The 18,954-nt window shown below is 43.0% G+C and overlaps 1 protein-coding gene across 1 annotated transcript; it reads left to right on the forward strand.

Moving 5' to 3' along the window:
* The first annotated feature begins 6,656 nt into the window (after positions 1-6,656).
* On the forward strand, positions 6,657-16,802 carry GREM1 (gremlin 1, DAN family BMP antagonist). Its single transcript, XM_041460184.1, has 2 exons — positions 6,657-6,861; positions 13,350-16,802. The coding sequence occupies exon 2, from the start codon at positions 13,351-13,353 to the stop codon at positions 13,903-13,905; it is 555 nt and encodes a 184-aa protein (XP_041316118.1). The 5' UTR covers positions 6,657-6,861; position 13,350; the 3' UTR covers positions 13,906-16,802.
* Positions 16,803-18,954: the final 2,152 nt, after the last annotated feature.

Genomic DNA, 18,954 nt, shown 5'->3' on the forward strand with positions numbered 1-18,954 from the left:
ATTCTTTTAGGAAAAGACAACTGGTTAAACAATTTTTTGTCTGCCTTTAAACTTTTTTTTTGTCCATGACAGTGAAAACTTGGCATATTCACTGGAAATATCTTTTTTTTTTTTTTTTTTTTTTTACTGGGGAGAATTACAGAAGTTAAAAGGCCTTCTTCCCTATTTAAAAGCATTTAGAAATTTCAAAATGGATGCATTCAAGCACATAGACACACAGTACGTGAAAGTTAAAAAAAGGTATGTTTCATCTTTCCAGATTGTGTTGAACTCTCTCAACTCCTCTTATAAATTGCTTATTTCACAAGTTTGGTACCCAATCAGCTTTAAGGACTTAGGCCAAAATGATTCCTTTGAAAACTCTGTTCCCTACTGCAGTTTTATAGGTGGGGAAATGGAGTCAAGAGAAAATTGGTGTGACTGAAACAAAGTAAAGGATGAAGGTGGGGGTGAATTTGTCCTTCATACCTGTTCTTGACAGAGAGACCATCTAAATAAAAATGGCATTGAGGAAGAGTTTTGTTTCTTCCCACCTCCATTAGTATTCTCTCTGAGAAGTGGAGAAACAGATGCTGCAACAGTACAACAGTTAACAGAGTTCTTTCCTTCCTGTAATATAGCAGCCATTTTTTATCACACTGGATTTCAGCTGTAAAATGCAGAAATTCTAAGTTGTTGTCTCAGACCAAAAAAAAAAAAAAAAAAAAAAAAAAAAAAGCTTCAGCTCTTTCCTTCCTGCAAAGCTACATGCTACATACTTTTTTTTTTTTTTAAATCTAGTATTCTGTTTTTACATGGCTATTGCCAGGAAAAGCAAAAAGAACAGATAAGATTTCAATTTTGAAAGGAGGGCAATGGAATAAAAAAACCAAAACCAAACCAACCCACAACAAAACAAACCAAAATAAACGCCTTGCAAATCTCCTTACATAATAAAATAGCTTTCACGTCTCTCTTACTCTTTTTTTGTTTCACTACAGACAAAAGTGGCAGAGTCAAGAAAAAAGCCTAGACAGATCTCTTGACTCCCCGCTAGCTACCTTACCCTCCAGACTGACACTGTGTGCTCCACGGGTGCTGCACAGAATCCCCCACAGGTAACACCCTGAAACACAGGTGGTCACACAACAAGCTGCCCTGCATTACAGCAAGAAAAAAACAAAGGAGTTTATTTTGCCAGAACTGTGCACGAGATATCTGTTCATGTGTTAAAAGTGTGTGAAATCTGTCTAAGCTGTCTAAGTTGTTGGGACGCAGTAAGGTTCGGGAAAGGAGTTTTTCAGTTTTGCAGCATAACTGGGAATTATATTTCATAGCTGTCATATAGTGAAATACGTATGTATATAACACATTGAACCCCTTGGATTCCTCTTTTCATAACTCCCAGTTACAGCTTCATACTGTAAGGGCTTCTGATGTTCATACAAACTCAATTTGCTTAGCTGAGTCACTTCTCGCATCACGTTGCTCCAGAAGTGCCCTGAAAGCATGTCAGCAAACACCTCCTACAGCTTCAGGAGACAAAAGAAACAGAAAAGCAAATGCACAAAGGCAGAGGAATTTTATGACTTTCATTTTCTTGGCAAATTCTTTCATAGTCATCAAGTACAGAAGATGCATCGAAAAATTGTGAAAAGAGTTTAAAAAGTTTAGCTTGACGTATGATATTTCTTCATTTGGCATAAAAGTTTATATTTCTTCAGCAATCAAACTTCATCCTAATAAAATAAGCTTTTCTAAATAGCTTTTGAAAAATAGTCACATATGGATTGTATTATGTATGTAGGTGTTTCGAGGCCAGAAAACATATTTTTTCTTCTCTGTCTGCATCACATAGCACAGTGGAATGCTGGTGGGTGACCATGGCTCCTAGGTGTGGACATCATTACAAGCCCACAACCTGACTCTACATGCAGTATATGCTGAACAAGAAAGCTTTTCAAGCATACCAGGACATCATACTTTTCAGAGCAGAACCCAAGACTTGTAAATTATTTAGATGCTTAAAGATTTTCTCTTGAACTCATTTATTCTTTTGATTTCTAATGTCCTATTTATGAGGATTTTCAAATTATTCCTAGATCAAGCAATACTTTGAAAGTAAAAAAAGCTAAAATACTTCATTTAAAAAAAAAAAAAAAAAAACAAAAAAAAACCCTAGCCCCAAAATGACCACTTTTCCCTAATTAGTTTTCTCTCATTCAGCTGATGGAAATCTGTATGTTAAAAAGTGGATGTTCTGTCAACACAAATATAAAATACTGCTTTTTCAATAAGTACAGTATTTTCCAACCTCCATCATACAGACATTAATTCTAAAACTCAAGAGAGAGATTAAAATGTCTTACTTAAAAAGAATCTTGCCAACATGAAGCATAGTCTTAAACTTGATTTTCCAGTACATTTTAAGAGAATTTAACTCAGAATAACCTCAGCTTTTTCTGGTACTACTTTATAAGGCTTGATATGAAGCACAATGCTACTTAAAGTAGAGGGTTTTTTTCATATAATCATATGCAATAGAACAAACAGGAGAGTACCTGCAGAAGAATAACAGGCCTGGTATGTCAGTATGCCATCATGAAACCAACATGACATCTCCTTCCCTCACCTAATGCCAGCTATTATTGTTTGCCTACTTAGGTTTGAAATAACAAGCAAAACCCCCATTTTCCTTGCTGGTTTCCAATGAAGGTTTTATCCATTACTTTTGGATGTGTCTAAAATCCACAGGAAACTGGATTCTTTGAATATCAGTTCTTTTCTATAACAAAACAAAGAGTTCTTCCCATATATAGCAGAGAGGCTCACACATCTCAGCAGGAATGTAATGATGGACACTTCCACACGTGACCCACACAACACACACTACCAATATCTTGCTTTGGCCTCAAGTCATGAATCACTTTGAGACAATGCTGATCTTACTCACCAAGTCAGGAAGACAGCAGTGTACACCACCAGAAACTCAGCAAGAGTTGAGCCAGTGCTTGTTCTAGACTCATTACAGCTCACCTAGAAAAGTTACTGCTGTGTTGGTGAGACAAACCAAGCTCCTTTCTCTCCTTAACAGAGGAGTTCAAAATACCAAGCAAAGCAGTTCAGATGTGCCCTGTCTCTGTTGGACAGCTTGCCTTACTTCTGACCTGGAGGAACATGTCTAGGAGTGAGAGATACTGGCTTTCTAGGTGTATTAGGGTCAGGTTCTCAGCTGTCATAGATCACTTACTTCTCCCTGAGTCATTAAAAATTATTCCAATTTACTCAAGAAGATGCTCTGGCCCCTGTGAGTTTTGGCTTCTCTGCAAAGGCTTTTAATAAGGTGCCAACTGTCCTGGGAGTGAGGATTCTTTGAGTAGCCCTCCAAGTTAGCAGTAGCACACAGGAGATCAGCCCAATAACATTTTTCTCTGCAAGAATTAAGTACAGCACTTTTTTTAAGCTTACACAATTCTTACTGTTCCATTGAAACAAAGAACAACTCACACAGTGAATACCAGCAAGAAACGAGAGAGGAAATAGAAAAAACAAAAAACAAAAAACCAAAAAATGAAACAACAACAACAAAACAACAACAATAACAAAAAAAAAAAAAAAAACCACCAAAAAACAAGCAAAACAAGAGCAAGCAGGTAGCTGTAGCTGTCAGGTTCACAGTACACACCACTACCATCCAATGACATTAAAGCTCTTCATCTCAAACCTATACCTATACAACAAAACCATGCACATTTCCATAGGCCTCTCTAATACTAAATAATTAGACAACATTTCCCCATGAATATTCCAGCTCCAATTAGAAGCCCTGATGAGAATCGACACAATTTCAAGCCTGGGTATGGTAGGAGGAAGAAGTATTTCCCTTTCAGCACTGGGTGCTTTTTTAAACCAGTCTTTGGTTGGGATCTAACCAGCACAGCTGAAGCTTTGGAGCAAACCCATGGAATGTTTTGTTAAAGATTCCAGCAAAAATAAAGAAATCTTCCAAGCTGGAAATTATTCTGGATACCTGAAAGAATGATGAGGGGAAAAGATATCTTTCCCCCTGCCTCCCTCAATCTCAAACAAATAAAAAGAGACTTAACATTTTTTTAATGTCCTTTAAAAAATATTTTTTAAAAATCTCTACCTTCATTCAGTCCAGATACAGCTGCAATTATTTATCTTGTTGGTACCCAAATTTATTTTTTGTATTTTTGTGACTGGGCAAGCAAATACTTGCAGAAATAATTCTATTTTCCAACTGTCAAAAGAAATCTGAACACTTGTCTTGCTTGACCCAAGGTGCTAGCGCACACTTCAACACTGCGGATTAAGCTAAGAGACCAGATGGGAAGATATGGTATAGGATATTCAGCTGCAAGAAAAGGAAGTTGGATCTTGATGAGGGAATACAACTTCTACACCAGGACCTGCTTCCAGAAGTGCTTCCTAGTGTGCTTTTAAGTCAGTGAGAGCTACTCCAGATCACCAGCTCTGGCTAGATCCCTGAATGCAGTAAGGCATTAAGTGCACATACCTCCTCTGCAATTGTTGCGCAGAAATATCATCTAGGAAAGGCAGTGTCAGAGTGGCATGTAAATGACAAACCAGAAAAATACAGCAGAGAGGCAGCTTGCCTGCAGCAGTGCCTGGAAGCGCTTGCAGTGGCAGTGCCATCGTGGGCACCGAGAGGAGCTCGGACCAAAGTGCAGAGCAGCGCCCCAGCCTCCCTGGGGTTGGTAATCAGAGTGAGAGACAGAGAGCAGAAGAGACCGAATAGATCCTTTCAATTCAATACAACTGCTACACAGAAGGAAATGGAAAAGAGCACAAAGTCTGTCAACATACTGAGAGGTGGGAATTGCGACCTTTTCTTTGGAATCACGAAGGAAGGACACCAATTACTTTAAAACAAATAAAATAAAAACAATAGCACTTTTATGAGTAAAAAAACCCTAACCAAACAAAATAATACAAATTCCCTAGGCCTCTCCTTCTACCCATATAGATGTCACTTGCTGTAATTCCTTGCCAGTAATCCTTCCCCCATTAATCGTCTTTGAATTTCAGTGGCTCCTGGACAGCAACTCATTTTCTCTCTCATGCTGCCACCTACCACTGCGCTATGGTGACTTGCCCTGTGACTGAAGTGATTGTTTTTTTTTAACAAGTTGTCGCTAAATGTGTGTGAATTATTGTGATTGGCCTAATCACTACCTTGCTAAGCACTCAGGCTCTAAGACAAGCCGAGTATCGGTCTCCGTAAAGAGCAAGCTACCGCTAAGTACTGTGGAAGTCAGAAACTTGGCGTCTTGCTTAGCTCTGGCATCCCTAATGTAGCAAATCGTTTCATTTTAATTCGTCTTCCCCACCTGCAAGTAAAACTGCCTCCTAGGTGAGATCCGGGCCTGTCTGAAGTCCAGGGTGGGTGCTGACTGGTGACTGAGAAGGAGGGCCGGTTTGATTCCCGGGCAGTAACTCGTGCCGCACAGCCGTGAGAGCACAGACCTACCGGCACCACCTGCAGCGCTCGTGTCCGGGGCAGAGCTTTCCCCAGCGCTGCTTTCTACTGCGTGACGCCCGCAGCTGGAAGGGGCAGCTGACAAACGCCTCCGTTTAATTAGCAAGCCCAAAAGTCAGCCCGTGGTTCAGAGGCTGCTCCTACCCGCAGTGCCTGTGGGTAGCCCCGCAAGAGACAAGCGCGGGTACTGGAGCGCTTGGAGGACGGGCTGCAGCTAGCACTGAGGGAGCGTGGGCTCCGTCCGCCCTCCAGGGCTCTGCCCTTCGATGCCCTCAGCCCGACGCTGTCTGCAGATTCGGGGTACGCCTTCGGGCAGCTGCAGCGCAGAGAGATGTTACCGGCTACTGCCGGGACGGGCTGGCTCCGCAAAACGCTCGGCCCCCGCCGGTTTCTGCCCCGACGGCCGGGCCGCTCCGCCGGCTCCGCGCTCAGCCTCGGCGGGACGCGCCGCTCCTTCGCCCTCCTCGCCCCTCTCGGGAGGCTTGAGGAGCCCCCCCGAGAGACACAGTGATGGGACACCCGAGGTGTCTCGCCTCTTGAGGGACAAAAAAAAAAAAAAAAAAAAAAGACAAACTCCCTCTTCCCCCCAAAAAACAAACCCTCAGTGATACAGAGCTATGACCGCGGAGCTGCGGATCGGAAGCCACGGTTTAACACCCCCCCGCATAAGGACATTGCCACAGAGGCTTTTTTCTCCAAAGCTGCGAAATTCCCGGCATACTGCAGAACCTCAGAAGGCCAATTTGCAAGAGGGAGGGCCGCAAAGGTGGCTGCCTCCCTCCCGGCCAAGGCAGGCGGTCAGGGGCTCCCCGCAGCGGGCCCACTCGCCCGGCCGGCTCACGGGCAGGGAAGCGCCCGGCGTGCACGGAAGGGCGGTGGGAGGGGGGGAGGATTTAATTCTTCTTAACTGTCATACTTTAATGGGGATGGAAAATGTGAATTTTCTGTGCATTCCAGGAACAATTCCTTGGGGTGGTGACCTTTAGCACCGATTCTCTGAAGACAGGAAAGTAGTCGAGTGTTTATCTGGATGACTGAAAGCTTTCCCTGGTGGAAGTTTATGGAAGTGTTAAAAGGGGCGGATAACACGGGCTTTGGAGGCGCTTGTCCAATGATCTGGAGGGGCTTGGAGAGCAGATCTCAGCTGGCAGACATTTAAATGGGAGACAGCTCGGCGCTGCTGCAATTTGTAGGCAGGACCCGACATTCTCTCTCTCTATGGACTCCCGGGCAGCTTCGGGCTCCCACGCCACCCGCTCCACCGAGTGACCCACCGCTCAGAGCCCCGCAGAGCCCCAGGCCGCGCCGAGGAGCCACCGAGCCGAGCCGAGCCCCGCCGCGGAGCCGCCGCCGCGCAGGTGAGCTGGGACGCGCACTTACAGCGGGGGCGCGAACGGCTCCGGCAGCTGCGGAGCTTGGCCACTGTCTGTAGGAGGCAAAATTTTAAGCTCTCTATCCTACCTTCAGAGAGGGGCAAGGGAAGGAGCTGGTCACCGGTGTCTAGCAAAACTCCAGGGCGTCTCGGTTTTGCAGGGGGTGACGCCCAACCGTCCCGCCCGCGGGAGTGAGGCGCGCCGACCTTTCCGCCGCAGCGCTGGGGATTAGGGCACCGTGACATCTCTTTCCCCTCACAAGCACGGGGACTGCAAAAGCCCCGTTAGCTCTGCCTCTCATCTCCGCCTACAGCATCACTCCCGACAAATTGGATTCGGCACCCACCCGAGACACGGAAAAATCCCGGCCCGGCCTCTGCATGGAGCGGGGCGGGGGCAGATCCCCAGGTGCCAGCCCCATCCCATCTCGTCCCGCCGAGCTGCCCTCTACGAGGCCGCTCAGTCCCCGGCTCTGTCCTGGCCCGCCTTTGCAAACCTCTGCTCCTCGGAGGAGCGTGCTCCTGGTACCTCAGGAGCTCCCGGGGCGGGGTGCGTGCTGTTCGGGAGACTCGGTGTGTGCCCACAGCGTCGGGTGCCGCGGAGCGGAGGCTCCACACCGGCAGCCTGCCCGTGGGCAGCACCGCGCGTCCTTCCCCGCGCAGCCTCGGGCGGGGCGGGACCGCTGCGGACGGAACGCGGCTCCACCGCTGCGCTCGGCGCTTCGCCGCCTCTCCGCCCAGCCCGCCCACCTGACTCGGAGCCGCGGGAGTTTTGTCGAGCCGACTGCTCCGTGCTTCCGTCGGTCACCGCTCCTCTTGCCCGTGCTGCCAGGTCCCTCGGCCTGGCCGCAAGAGAGCCGGCCCCGCGGCCGCGGACGGGCCGCGGCTTCGCGCAGGGCTTTTCCCTGCCGCAGGACGCCTTGCTTGCTTGCTTGCCCCGTCTGTTTCAATACGATCCCCCGGCTTGGCAGTCCCTTCAGCGAGTTCGTCCTCGTTGGGTTAACCTAGACGGCGGCCGTGCCCCGTAGGGAGAGCCGGTCGGTGTCGCCAGCCGCCGCCAGGACCGTCCCCGCCCTCGGGGAGCCGGGCCGAGTCTCTCCCGGCCGTGCCAAGGCAAACCAAGCCTGCGGTCTCCCCGCCCTGACGGCAGCCGGCCATCCCCGTTGCAGCCAGGCTAGCCCGTGTTACCCCGTCGGCTTGGGCGCTGCGGCGGCGCCCCCGGCCGTGCGGGGCTGGCAAGGCGCGTCCCTCCCCGGCCATCAGCTGCGGCCTCACTTCCCACTCGTGGGTCCTCTCGGCGAAAGAATGGCAAGCGAAGCCCGTTTCGGTCACCAGGGCTGAGACACAAACCTCCTTTTGCATAGATGGGGCTCTGAGGCACCGGCGCGTCTTGGGCTCTCCCTGCTGCTGACAGGAGTTTAGTCAGGCGTTTTGTGAGCGGCGACTTTTGGGTGCAGTGCCAGTGCCCCCCCCGACCTCAGCATCCTCTGAGCCCAGCCTGGCGACCCGTGAGCTGCAGAAGCGCTTTGCTCCTGCCCCGCTCCTCTCTGAGCCCGGCCAGCCCAGGAATAACCAGCCAGCGTGCGCCGGGTCCGTGTGTAAGTGACAAAAGGCACCGATGGCCGTGGCTCTGCTCCTTCAGCGTTCAGTGCTAAAGCATTCATTTTTTTTTTCTCTCGGCAGTGCTACCCAGAAATGCGTAGCTTCTGCTGAAGACTCCTTTTCAGCACGCACGGCAGGGCAGAGAGAGGAGCAAAGCTAGACGGGTTGTTTTCGGGCTCCATGAGGAAATGTGTCTGGAGGGAGTTTGGCGCTAGGAAGTCGCAGCTGTCAGGCTGCCTGGGCGTCTTCAGGCAAGGCAAACTCGGCTTTGGGACCAGCCATGGCCACCATGATGTTCAGCTTCCCGGGGGTCCCATAGGATGTCCTGCAGAAAAAGAGTTTCTTAAACGGGGAATTCTCAAAGTTTCAAGGGTTGGTTTGTTTGTTTGTTTGATAATTGCTGCCTACACTCCTTATAGGTCTCAAAACCCTTCATCTCTATGACTCTCAAGAAGAAATTTTCTAAAATGTAAACATATCCAAATTCTATGAAACACAGATGTTAGTTTTGCTGTCTTGATTTCAGAAAAAAAAAAAAAAGAAGAAGCAGTTTTCTGGGAACTGCCATTACTATGCTTTTTTAATATTTAAAAATACAGATCTAGGAACTATGAAAACATTACATAAGAGTGTTTCTGTAATTCAGATGTAATATGTGAGGCATAAAATTATTCTGATCCTTCGGGACATAAACCACTTCTATTTTCACAGTAGTCAAAGGGATTGTGTTTTGTGTCTTTCTTTGGCTTGTATTTGAAGTCCACCAAATAATTGTTGGTTGGGTTTTTTTTTTTTAGTTCTCCATCAGATTATTTTTCATGTTTCTTGTGAAGCACAGGAGTCCATGGCTCTTCATAATATTTTCCTAGTAAAAGGGGTTTACAGATGAAGTTACAGGCCTGTTAAGATCTCTGACAATTCTGCTGTATATTTCAACCAGGTTTCCATCCAGATCTTTTAAACAAGTTGTGTTGAGCTGAAAATGTCAGTAGCAACTTTCTGACTGTGCCTAGAAACTCATAGGGAAATTCTGTCTATGAACTGACATGTGGAGATCCTTAATTCATAGCAGAAAATGTATAAATGAAAAAAATTACAGCCTAATTGTATGAAATAGTAAACCTGAAAGCATTTACATTTCTCTCTCAATAGTTGCTAGTATTAATCCACACGTTTCTTAATCTGTTTTAGATGATGAGATCTCAGGCTCTAGATAAACCACATATGAAGTGATATGAATGTTAGGGCCCAATTCTGCTCCTGTTTGAAGTCAGCAATAAAACTTCTTTTGGCTTTAGGACTAAGAGCTTACAGATGATGAAAAGTGGAACTCAGCGGTGAAATATGGAAAGAATAGAGTTTTGGAGTATTGTGTTACTTTTAAAAAATAAATATTAATTCTGCCATATCTCTCTGGATCTGAATGAAATGAGGGAATTGATCATTTTGGTCATGGTTATCTGTTTGTTCAAAGGATTCTCAAATGAATTCTCCAAAGGATTTCTGGTTATGCCAGTGTAACAGTCAGTTAGTGTCAAGTAATGAAAATTTTGCAGAAACATGGAATATAAGCTTTTACTGTCTGATTCTCACAGCTGCAGAGCTATAACTTCTGCAGAATTATGACTATAATGAGGAGAAAAAGCATTTACTTTAGGAGACATTTCTCTTCAGTAAAACTTTGGGTATGGTAACGCTGATTGTAGTTACTTCTACTGTCCTCCTCTGTGTTTTACTTATTTAAATCATAAAAAACCCTCTTAAAGAAACATTCACAACTGCTAACTCATAGATAGATGAACCACTTCCTAATGTAAGCAAAGGTGTCATCTTCTCTCATAAGCAAAAGCATTGATTGCCCTGGGACCAGAGGTGCTGCAGGATGCCCATACTGCATTTTGGCTGCTTTCCTTCCTGAGGCATATCACCTCATTTTCCTTTGCATTTTTCATTTTAAAAATTAAAATCTTAATTTTAAAATAAATTTTTAATCAGTTATTAAAAAAAAAGATCCTGCTTAGCTGCTGTGGAGATCTTGAAGTTCACAATATCTCCTTCTGAATTTAACCTGTATTTATCCCTAAATTTCTGGATTACTTTTAGATGTGTGTTTTGGAAGTGACCATAAGAAATGTTTCTGCTGAGTAGCTAATTTTCATTTGAGTTACAATTTCTTTTATGAGCATGTAATGCAGCTTCCACTTTTAAGGCTGGAAACCAAGCCAGTGAAAAATTACCTTCTTCCCAGTTTAGGATTACACTGAAACACATGCTTGCATTTCCTTAGGGATAAGCATGTGCTTCATAAAGCTGCATGAATCTGGGCCACAGACCTTACAGTAGTATATATTACTATGAAATTTCCCCCAGATTCCCATCCCACAGTACACCTCATTTTCGAAGGACTAGACCTTGCTGTGTCATCGACTGCACGTCTATGGAGGAAAAAAAAGAAAGAAAACAATGTGTAGCTAATCAGTTTAAAAAATAAAAGTAGTCCAGGAATATGCATGTTGGTGGAACCTCATCCAAGTTGTGGGACACTAAATAAAATAAACACCTGAGGTTTTCTGGCACTGCTTACAACCTAGGAATTTATTTTCAACTTCATGCAATCACTTTTTTTTTTTTTTTTTTCTTTTAAGACTCTGGCACCATGTTGAGTAAATAAAGTGCATATTAAAATAGGGTGACTATACACTCACCAGAGAAATAAGAATAGTGTGGGAAGAAATCATTCTGATCTCTTGAAGCAATAAGCAATAGTTAGTAATTCTCTGAAAAATTATTTTAAAGAAAAAATTAAAACATGTTTAAATAATATTCAGGTTGTAATAGAGATTAGGAAAAAACAGCAAATGTGAAGTCCAGGTTGACACTTGAAATTATGCTGCATTATTCCTTAATTGAAATGGAAATTCCCAACTTATTTTTGTCTATATCAAAGCCTTAAGGTTGTTAAAATTGCATGTTCCGTACCATATTCAATTTAGATACTAACAGCAGCCATTCCAGATTGTCTGTTGGAGTCACCAATTGTATCATTCTTACACCCCTTCCTTGACTGCCAAACACAGGACATGCTGGTACATTTATTACTGAAAAGAATGTACACATCCATGATATATCAGGAACTCTAGGTGCTCTAAAAATCTGCTGACAAACACTAAAAATATTAGATCCACAAGCAACTCCTTGAATGTAGTAGAACCCCCTATGACCCTTTTCTACTTCAGGAATTCCTCTCCCAGTCCATTTGGTGAGAAATGCTATTTGAACAGTGTAACATTTATTTTCTTCTTGTGACTGGAAAGACCTAATAACTGAGAAATTAGCAGTTATTTTTTACAGCAAATAGTACTTACCCTGAGCCTCTGCTGAGTCTCTAGGTGGCCCTCACAGCACTGGCATTTGGCTGCTTTCCTGCCTAGCTGTGTGGTCTCAGGCAGAGCGGATGAAGCCGTCCAGGACAGTGCCCGTGGTTTCTTGGGTAGTAACACAAGAAGGACTCTTCAATTCAAATGCTATTCTTTTTCCATACTGATAAGTCAAATGAGGGATACCACTGCAGCACTCCAAGCAGGTAGAAAACAATTACTTCCTTAGCATTTTCTTTTCACAGTCCTTTTCCTTTTTAATGCCTGTGTCTCTTCACAATTTTAGTGTTTTACAGTGGTTTCTTGCAATTACTTGCTCGTTTCTGGTGCCTTCTTCCATGCTTCCATGGGGAGGGTCCCTCAGAGACTTATTCCCTCATCTGTCAGTCTTGCTACCACATAACTCCTTTCAGAAAAACTTGGAAACCATGGTGCTTCTGGAAGGGGGAAGTGTGACACTGATGAGTTTCTTCTGTGCTGATTGGTGTTTTAAGCTGGCTGAAGCTTTTGGGAAGCAGCAGAAAGGGAAGAAAGGGAAGAAAGTATAAGTAGGAAAATTATTCCTATGCAATAATTAGGTTTGCAGCAGCCATACGGTTTTGAAGGACCTGATCATCTCCACTTAACTGCACTGAAGTGGTCTTTGTATGACATCAAAGAGTTATACAAACTCTATGATATTTATTGTCATTTACAAAATTCTGCTGTCCTCTGACAATGCCATTCTGTGTAAAATGAATAAAATTTAGGGATCTGAAAAATTCTTAGCACCGTGATTGCATCTCCATTACTTCAATCAAGGATTCAGAGCAATGTGCGAGAGGACATAGTTTGAAATGATAAGACACATCTCTTTTAACCTGTACCTAAATATTCTTTAATGCTAGTTGCCTGACTTGTTGCACATCTCTCAGCTTAAGCATCATTACTCTCAGATACATGGGACCCCTTTAGAGGTGCAATGTGGCAGAGGTTGGGAAGCTGTAAAACTGGCTGCAGGTATATACAATATATGCATTTTATACTGTATGAAGTTTCTGAGTCTGATTAGGGAACACATCTAGACCGCATCTGCTGAGACAAAGACTTTAGCCCTCTGGTATTGTAGATGGCTGTGTCATGTAAGTGAATCCTTGTGTAGTATAAAATTCATCACTTCCACCATTGTAAGTCAGGAGCAATCTTCCTATATGACAGTGAACTATAAGAAGGGAATGAGAACTAGGGTAATGCACTTGGAAAAAAGAGCTGGAAAAAGATGAAGGACACACAAACAAAATTCTGTTTGGGCTTACTTCCAATCACTCTATTTGAAAGCTTTTATCACTTGGTAATTTGGGAACAACTTTCCAGCTGGTACAGGCTTGAATGCTTATGTTTTATAAGTGTGTGTGCACACGTTTTTTTATGGAACTGAGAATTTAGTGCATACCTGGCTTCTGTTGATATCTGAAATCCACAACTGTGCTTTATTTCCTCAACTTCCTTCACACAGGATGGTCCGCACACTGTATGCCATTGGTGCCTTTTTTCTTCTGATGGGATTTCTGCTGCCAGCAGCCGAAGGGAGAAAAAGGAATCGTGGATCTCAAGGTGCTATCCCTCCTCCCGTCAAGGATCAGCCCAATGATTCGGAGCAAATGCAGACACAGCAGCAGTCAGGCTCCAGGCATCGAGAACGAGGAAAAGGCACCTCGATGCCTGCTGAAGAGGTGCTGGAGTCCAGCCAGGAGGCATTGCACATCACTGAGCGCAAGTACCTGAAGCGGGATTGGTGTAAAACCCAGCCCCTCAAACAAACTATCCACGAAGAAGGCTGCAACAGTCGTACCATTATCAACAGGTTCTGCTATGGCCAGTGCAATTCCTTCTATATCCCCAGGCATGTCCGTAAAGAAGAAGGCTCCTTCCAGTCTTGTTCCTTCTGCAAGCCCAAGAAATTCACCACTATGACTGTTACACTCAACTGCCCCGAGCTTCAGCCCCCAAGAAAGAAAAAAAGAATCACCCGAGTTAAGGAGTGCCGGTGTATATCTATTGACTTGGACTAAACTGAGAAAAAGCAGCAATTGCACTCTGACTGTATGCAATCACTGCCAGCATGAGAGTGAGTGGCATGAACTAGCCTACCTTCAAGGCTGGGCAAAACTGAAAGGGACCTAGTGAATTACCTAAAACAAGCAAAACCCCCCAAAAAGAAAGAGAAAATTCACGTAAGGAAAGGGCATGCATGTGTGTGTGTGTAAGGGAGAAAATGGGTATGGATGAGCAAATGCATGAATGTTCATTACAAAAAAACCCCCAAAAAACAGTGGGGTATGAGACATTAAAAACCCCTAATTACCCATATTCATGAATTGGGTTTCCTAATTCATGTGTATATTCACAATTTTGCCGCTTGCTGGGAAAGTGGAGCTGTGGCTTTTGCGAATGTTCACCTTTGTGCTATTTGCTTTTACTGTATTATGTGAAACATCAAAGCGAGAGGACAATATATTTCAAGGCATGAATCTATTCTTCTATAAGAAATAGACAAAGAGCAATTTCAAGTGTAGCACAGCCATCATTGAAAATAGAAGCTGTGTTTAGAGTTTGTAACACGCTTCTTCAGAAAAATAGCTGTAATCCAAAAGCCATGTCTGGAGAACAATGGGGGGACGTGGGAGTGCTGAAAAGTCAATATAGGTGGACGGGAAACAGATCTACAGCAACTTAGAAAGCAAAAGGTCAAAGCAAGTAGACAGGGAGAACACAAAAGGGAGTAGAAAAAGGAAAGGTACATACAAAGAGGAAGAGATATTGTCTTCTGTTTACGTTTTGCTTTAATTTATATACCTAGTCATATATTACATAAATTAAAAAGAAACTATATACAAGGCTATAAATATACTTCTGAATTCTGATGGCTCTCTAAACCAAACAGAACCCATTCTTATGCCACTAGATCCATTTGATGTCTTGTATTTCTGATATCAGTTATTCTTCATATCTACATATATATGTATATGCAGTATCTTTTAGGCAGTGGTATCTATACATACATGCAATGAGTGTGTCTACTTCATTGTGTGTATCCAAACTCCTCTTTTTCACACACATAACCACAGCACAAAAATCTTGCTAACCAAGATCAAGTACAGAATGGCAGTAATTTAGTACATAAAGAGCAGAGCAAAAATTAAAACAAGCATCATGTGACTGAAAATGCAATAACCACACAAGAGACAAAAGACACGACATTCATGACTAGTAAACATTGCATTGTTATTGTTATTTTAGCTTTGCCACAGGCATGCAGTTTGTTGAAACAGAGATGCAGAACTTTGCCAGCAATGATCCTCTTTTTATATCTTTTACCACAGACTTGCATTTAAACTGGATTTGGAGTAAGTAAAGAGAATTTCCTGAACACTTAGGCCTGACTGCCTCACTCATTTGGGGGGAAAACAACACAAAAGGGGACACCCTACTTCCAACAGCTCGATGACTCTCACCTGTGAGGTTATCTTGTCTTTTCTTTCCTTCAGGCTTAGGAGTTCAAAATTGATCAGGGCTGTAAAGTTTGGCAAGAGCACAGAAGGTCCTACAAAAAGTTAGTTTAATGAGGTGTGTCCTGGGGATTGGACCAGAGAGGCAGGCCATCCATGCATGTTGTCCTTGCTATCCTCAGCACTCAAAGGTCCACACTTACTGTGTGATGAGTCTTGGAGGGTCCAGGACTCAGTTTCCCCACTGAGCAGCAATATTTTGTAGGATCCACCATCAGTATAACTGTGCTCTCTCCCACCAGATGCCTCTCTCAGCCACAAGGCGATTATTTTGACATAATTTCTTGCCACAGAATGTTAAGGAGGACAGTTCTGCCCTTAGTAACATGCCCAAAGGGAAAGATATATGATGAGGGGCATGTCACAGGTGCATCCTATGTGGCCTCATTTTATCAATTGTCCCACCTGTTATATAATGCATCATACATTTATTGGTGATATCCTGCATCTCTACAACTCATCTATTTTTGCTCTAAAATCCACTGCTGTGAGGTTTGTGTTTGTAAAATTAAATGATCACAACTCATTTATTGGTATTATTAAAATGCATTCATTTGGTGTACTCTCACTCAGCAGTTTGACACATGTTTTCATGGATTTTAAAATCCAGTTTTAAAATCTGGAATTATAGGAGGTAGGTTTCCACTGTGTGGAATGTGAATAGTTAAACAGAAAGATAAGGATATTTAATGTTATTATTAATACAAATTCTCTTTCAGTGACAATAGGCAGGGAATATTTTCCTTTAAATTGCTTTTTTATTTTTTTTTCCCAGGGGAAAGGGCCAACCTCAGTCATTGCTGGCAATTTTTAGTAGCTTGGGTTTTTGTTCACAAAATGGGAACACCTTATGAATAATTTTTTTCTTCATGTAAACTTGACTGCAAAATCCACATTTTCTTTGACAGAGACTGCTATGTCCCTAATCCCTTAGCTGTTATGCAAAGCTCCAAACATCAGTGACTCCTTTAAGTTTTGTCTAAAATTCTCAAGGAAAATTGATAAAAGTATTCCAAATCTTTATGTTCTAAAACTGCCTGTGCATAGATCATGATGGAACTCCCCTTGAAGCAGATCCCCCTCACCCATGTAAATTTTATACAAAGAACTTCTATGAATTGCTAGTTATTGCCTGAGAGTAAGAAAGTTCTGCTAACTTACAATTATATGAGATATTTAATATCAACCACAATATGTATTTAAATGTCTGCTTTATTCTAAAAACAATGGACTATATAACCTAAGGCTGCAGTATTTTCATGCTCGGTCTCACAAAGCAAAACTTGGTTTAAAATGAAGTTTTAATTATTTTGTAACTGAATAGAATTGGAGTTTTTTCTTCCCAGCATTTTGTACGTCATTTTAACTACTAGTAACAAATAAATAAAATATCTTCTCCAGCCTGTGTCTATTGTTGTTTGTTTTTTGGTTTTTTGTGGTTTTTTTTGGTTTGGTTTTTTTCCCCCCCTTCCTCAAGTTTCCAGCTCTTTCTGGATCTGTTGTACTTTACCCTGACTTCTGTGGTTTCTTCTAATTATAAAAGGCTTTACATTATGACAATAAGACATAGAGACAAGCAATGGCACCATCATTCAACACGGCTACTTCAATAAGGCTTTTAAATGAGATCTGTCACTTCCCCCTCACCCTTCCACAATTTATAGAAGGAAAATCTCAATCTTTGCTCACACTTTTCCCCTTGTAAACCATAGAGTGACAGTTCAAAATATAAATCAGCCTTGAATTGTTGTAGAGTTTAAGTTGGAGTTGGCCTGCCTGCCTTATGCCTTATCTCAGTTCAATGTCCAGCTGGCAGTTTAGTCCCACTTCTAGAAAAAAAGAGTAAGGAATGCCTTTACAATACAGCGTATTACAAGCTGCAAATAGGGACAGAGGAGATGCAAAACAATTATAAAAAAAAGAACAGGAAGATTTGTCACTGCTGGCAGCACATGTGCAAGGCCAGGGTTGAGGAAGGACTGCAACCAGAGAGAACACATTTCTTCAAACCTTCCACCCTTTTTGGTTTAGTCTTCCTTCACATCTAGCTTTGTCATGCTTCTAAAACTTACTGAAAAGATAATACAGTTAGCTAAGAATAATTTTTTTAAGGTAATCAAGTTTTTCTGGTCAGAGATATGGGCACGGTTGTGCAGAATAAGTTTCCTTGAGAAGTTGTGCATATGTATCTTTATTTGAATATTTAAACCAAAGAAAAACCTCCTGGACTTAGCTTCTAGTACTCTGTGGTACCATGGTCTTACTAATTATATAGTAGCATATAATTACATTAGAGTTTATATTTGTCCTGCATACCAGCTTTGAATTGAAGGTAACCTCCCATGTGCTTTAGGGTTAGTTACACTGAGAAAAAGAAGGTAAGAGAGAGAATTCCCATACCTTACACTGCTGTCAGGGATGCAGACAGAAATGAGACCCTCCTTTTCTCTGTGCCTGGTGGGGCAAGCTGGGTGTGTGTCGGGGTTTGTGCATGTGCTGTGTCACTGTGTGCTGTCACCGTGTGCTGTCACTGTGTGCTGTGTCAGCTGTGTGCCATGTCAGCCGTGTGCCATGCCTGAGCTCGCACCGAGGCACCGAGGGAGCGCTGGGCTGTGTGCTCCCATCTGAGCAGCAGATGTGCACAGTGGGTACCGCTGGGTTGGCTGAACAAGACAGCACCAGCCGGGACCTTGCCTTTGCAAAAATGATGGGGTAACTTCACCTTGTCATTTACGTTCTCCAGAGTGAAAAAACCCCCAAACCAAACAAAAAACCCACTGCCAAAACAAAGCGAAAAACTCAACACAAACAAAAAAAGCAGAAAGGAGAATTAGAACTGCGCCCTTGGGGCTGATGTTCCTTTTCCACTATAGATGTAAACCTACAGGTTTTAGTTCCAATAGGTTTCCTGAAGGAGAACAACCAAGTGGACAAAAGCTAGATCTTATTCACTCCAAACCTGCTCTAAAAAAACACTCAATTAGTTACTGAAATACAACAGTCAGTTTTGGCAGAAGAACGTCCAAAATTTTCTTTGAGCTGTTCCTGCTTACCTGGATAGTTGCAGTGTACTAACCAAAGGGAGAGCTGCATTGTTTAAATTTTAAGGGAGTGAAAAATTAATGTGTATTTAGCCAAAACAGTGGAACTATCACTTGTTCATATTTTTAATAACCATCAGATTTATTTTTTTTTATCACCTGAGACTGAAACCAGAAATTCCCAGCAATGCACAAGTATCACAAAGAGTCCCAGTGCAGATTTTTGATGCTACCTTGTAATGCATAAAAATAAATGCATAAAAACATCTGAAGCCTATGTGCACTGCCTGCCTGGGAATGTAGCTGATGACTTTAAAGTGTCCTGTCTCATTGTGTGGCTTCTGGCTGCCTGAATTCTTCCTCCAGCTTTAATGGATCTGGGTGGAGGAGTACAGAAATTTTAACTGTCACTTGCTCACTTTCCTATTATTTTCTAAAAATTTTGAAAATAAAATTCAAAATCCACTTTTTTTTTTTGAATAATCAAGGAGCAAGATATGAGAAAGTCTAC

Source organism: Pyrgilauda ruficollis, unplaced genomic scaffold (genome assembly GCF_017590135.1).
Source record: "Pyrgilauda ruficollis isolate IOZ18807 unplaced genomic scaffold, ASM1759013v1 scaffold14, whole genome shotgun sequence".
Taxonomy (NCBI): Eukaryota; Metazoa; Chordata; class Aves; order Passeriformes; family Passeridae; genus Pyrgilauda; species Pyrgilauda ruficollis.